The 4272-nt window shown below is 37.5% G+C and overlaps 1 protein-coding gene across 5 annotated transcripts; it reads right to left on the bottom strand.

The window, feature by feature from the left end:
- LOC18445927 (histone deacetylase complex subunit) lies at positions 1-3802 on the bottom strand. Of its 5 annotated transcripts, none has more exons than XM_011629403.3 (6): positions 3200-3802; positions 1280-1406; positions 828-982; positions 679-741; positions 419-487; positions 1-287 (listed from the first exon to the last, which is right to left on the bottom strand). In XM_011629403.3, exons 1-6 carry the CDS (start codon positions 3413-3415, stop codon positions 216-218), a joined length of 702 nt encoding a protein of 233 aa, XP_011627705.1. In that variant the 5' UTR covers positions 3416-3802; the 3' UTR covers positions 1-215. The 5 variants fall into 5 exon arrangements, 4 of the variants coding, with proteins under 4 accessions (XP_011627705.1, XP_088712988.1, XP_006856115.2 ...); XM_088856862.1 differs by having other exon boundaries at positions 679-738; XM_006856053.4 differs by having other exon boundaries at positions 843-982.
- Between the last annotated feature and the right edge of the window lie 470 nt (positions 3803-4272).

Genomic DNA, 4272 nt, shown 5'->3' with positions numbered 1-4272 from the left:
GAAAAGCCAAGTTCTTCCACCATATATGCATTGAAAACCACATTATATTACACAGGACTTGTTCAAAAACCCTACAATGGAAACCTATTTCTTACTGTCAAAACCCAAGAAAAGAAGATACATATGTTACAATCACAAGACAGAGAAAGGTAGGAGATAGATAGATATGACAAAGAGAATACCAATCTGTTAGCAACGGCAAGTATGCCTACTTGTTAGTTGCAGACGGTCTTGAGCCTCTTGGCTGCCTGTACAAACCCTACGATGACCTGCAACTCATCCAATTGCTTTCAAGAACAAAAAACAATTGGGTTTTAGAGAAGAAAGGGTCAAGCTTCTCTCTCATCAACATAAAAACATAGACCGAAAGTGAACTTCTGTGAAAAAGAGAAACACCATTCAACAATGAAGAACAAACCTGTGACGTGAAATGCCTTTGAACTGCATCAATTAGCTGTTCTTTCGAGGGGTTAGGACTGATATCCACCTGAACTCAGATGAGATAACAATTTGAGTGCCCAGAATCCAAACCAAATTGTTCAAATTTTTGTAAAATATGGGGAATCCATATCAATGATTCAAAACCAGCATGCAGTTTTATCAAAAGATTAAAACAAGACGTATTATAGTAAAATTGAAGTACTAAGATCGGAGAGAGAGAGAGAGAGAGAGACACACAAGGTTAAAGTGTCTCCAATATCTCCACAATGCTGTAGTCTCTAATTTGCTCAAATCAACCTTCTGCAACCAACCACCATTTCATTGAGAGTCAAGACTGAGTATTATCACTAGCTTACTGAGAATTAAGCAATGGGATAATCAGTTACAGTGATAAAATTCACCGTGACTCCATGTGAAGGTGAGATGGGCTCCTTCGACTGCAACTCACAAGAATGAGATTTGCTAAAAGCTTTGTGCATCGATCCACTTGTCTTTGGGAGCCTATGTTTTGGCCTACGGGACTTTTGGGTATCATCAGAGGCTGACATTGAACAGCACTTCATAGTGAGCCAAAAATCTTAAACCAAGAGAGCTCTCTCTCTCTCTCTCTCTCTCTCTCTCTCTCTCTCTCTCTCTCTCTCTCTCTCTTCTCCACATTTTGAAATCAATCCATTGCAATTCAATTTCTCATATGAAAGATAGAAAATGATAAAAACAGAAAAATAAACTTTTTTGCGTAATCAAAAAATCAATAACAGGGAAACAGATAATCAAAGAGAAATGCTCGCACATAAATCAGAAATGGCTTTCAAAGAAATCGAAGCAATCAAACTCTCACCAAAATCTGAGCTATTCCACTGCATGTTCTCGCATTCGTTCTCATCATCTGATTCGTGACCAGTTGGGGCTTCAATAACACTCAGGGCATTCCTCTGCAACTTCACCTCTATGCCATTGGTAAGAACCTGCAAGAACAAATGCAACTTTATCAAGTTTCTCACTGTGCAAAATGAAAAATCTTTCACTCTAGAAAACCCAAATGGGAAATTACCCAACAAAACAAAAATATTGCGAGTTCGTAAACCTACATGCTATTAAAATTCATGGAGACTCATCTCATATTCATGATTTGTCACAAAATGGCAATCAATTCCACACTCTAGAAAAACAAAATTGAAATCCAAAAAAAAAAAAAAAAACCAATTGAACAAGATAATACTTTCAAAATTCATAGAAACTAATCTTTTATGCAATGAAAAAGCTGACGAAAACATTTTCTTCCTACAAAATTCATATATGAACTACCAATTAAACAAGCAATATCACATTATTGACATTCAACAGAAGCTCATCTATTTGTACTGGGGTCAAAAAGAAAAAAGTAAATAACAATAATTGACATGAGCAATGAGACTTTCAGTGTCAAGAACAAAGAAGTGAACTAAGTGGATGGAAAAGGGCCATGAAAAGAGAGAGCTATGATGATTTACATGAGAAAGAAAATTTATTTAAATGGCTAAAGTTTTCTATTTTATTTTTCATGGTAATGTAAGTGACTAAAAGCAGCCGACAACAAAATCAGGAAAACCGAAAAAGCAATTGAGGATTCTTTATGTTGCATATAGTGAAATTCATGAAAGTGAGATCAACTTAGCCAATATCAATGGTAGAGAGAGAGAGAGCATCTAATCTAATCTTTTCACTACCCAACTTTCTTTAAATTTTATCTTATTTTTAGAGAGAGAAGGTGTGCGTGTGTGTGAGAGAGAGAGAGAGAGATCAACTTATCCCATCCTTTTAGGAATACCTTTAAAAAAAAATCAATTTTGATATTTTTTAATTAGAATTGGTTAATAAACACAAACCAATTCTAATTTCAAATATTGAAATTCAAGAATGATCTCAGACAAAATCCAACCAATCAATAAGGAATTTAACCCAAAATTGAAAGGGAAACAGATTACAGAGAGCAATTAACAAATAATAGGGAAGATAAAATTTGAATAGTGACAGGAAAAACAATCAGAAAAATCCATATAAATTTCAATAACTGATCAAGCCAGTAATTCTTCAGGACAAAATAAGAAAATGAAAATGCACATTCAAAGAAGCTGGTCATGCATGGAAAATTACCAGTAATTTACAAATAAATAAGAACTCATGAATTCTGATATTAATCGCACATTTAAACCCCAGATCCATAATGAAAACCAACATGCAAATCCAAGCAAACCGAGAAAAACACCCACTAAAAACCCTAATTATACAAAATAAAGAGCACATGCAAATGCAGCAATCCAAAACCCGAAATCGTGAACTAAACCTGCATTTCCCATGCATAATTGAAGATCCATTCGAGAGTTTCACGGAAAATTGCATTACAAACCCATGTTGTCAGTAAAATATTAACACTGAAATTTCATTAGATTGGGAACCAAATTCAATGAGAAATACTAAAGAAAAAGCCAGATTCATATACATTAAACTAGAAAACCCAAGAAACAATTTGCTAAAAAACCCACCAAAAATCACAATTCCAGAAGAACTGAAAATGCACGAAGAAAAGCAGAAAGGAAGAGATAGAGAGAGAATGCAGAGTAGAAAGGGAAGCATTTCAGAAACTAAACAGAAGAGAGAGAAAGTGGGGGACTCAAAATGCATAAACTGAATAAAGAAATGTGGCAGAGAGAGAGAGAGAGAGTGATGGGGAATTGAAGAGAGAGAAATCAATTGATAAGAGAGAAAGCCGAGTGCTTACAAGCCAATGCCATCCACCAAGACCAACTGCCTTTTTCACCACACCTTGAAGACCCACCAACACAGATTTGGTGCGATTGTTACCAGTGACCACCACTTTCGTGTGTCTCGGAAGAACAGAGAGCTCCTCTTCTTCACTGGTTTCTTCTTCCTCAAATTCACATGCCTCACCAGTAGAACCCCTCTCCACCCCTTCTTCCATTATCACAGAATGCATTGCGAAAACCACCTAAATTCAACGGAATTGCAGGTAAAATTGAGCAGGAATTGAGCAACAATGGCGGCAAAGTGCAGCGGGAATTGAGCACTTCGCACCCCACTCCCTCTTTCTCTCTCTACACACTTTCTCTCTCTAGAATTCTCTCTCTCTACACATTTCCTCTGTTACTTCCTAATCCAAAACCAAGATGGTTGCAGATCTGAGAGAAAACGCACACGCACACACCCAGAAAAAAAAAAAAAAATTTCCCACACTCGTCCTCACTTTCTCACTCTAGGAAAACTCCCCCTCTCTCCTCTCCTTCTGTCTCCAGAGCACACTCAGTCCACCTTCTCTCTCTAACAATACTTTTCCGTGTTTTATTTATCTCTCTCCTATATTTCTCTCTCTAGAAAACACTCATCACTCCACCTTCTCTCTCTAAACCTCTTTTCCCGTGTTTTCTTTCTCTCTCTATACTCTCCATCTCTTCCTTCTCTTTCCTCCCTATTTGTGTTTTTTTCCATGCGGCTCTGAATCCCGACGACTTCGAGTTCACAAATCAGAGGACGCCACGTGTTCACGTGAGTTTGTTGGCGCTGCGCTCCGAGCCCAATGTGGGCAATATCGTCATGCGGAAAAATACGTTGTTCCATAAATTACTATTTTGCCCCCCGCCCGATGTTTTTGAGGTCCAGACTGTTGAACTTGCTCCTAGATAGAAATTTGTGGGCATTTTGGTAAAATGTAAGTTCCGGGTTTTAGAAGAGGGGTGCGACACGAAATTTCGCGGATCTCTGCGGAATTTCGCAGGATTTCTGGCGGGGGCGAAATTTGATTAAAGAATAGAGGTAATTTGGAATACTGTTTTTTAG

The sequence above is a fragment of the Amborella trichopoda genome, chromosome 13 (genome assembly GCF_054954075.1).
Source record: "Amborella trichopoda isolate Santa Cruz 75 chromosome 13, AtrichopodaSantaCruz75HAP2 v2.0, whole genome shotgun sequence".
Taxonomy (NCBI): domain Eukaryota; kingdom Viridiplantae; phylum Streptophyta; class Magnoliopsida; order Amborellales; family Amborellaceae; genus Amborella; species Amborella trichopoda.
The sequence above is the reverse complement of the archived record's forward strand: the minus strand, read 5'-3'. Positions and strand labels throughout refer to the sequence as shown.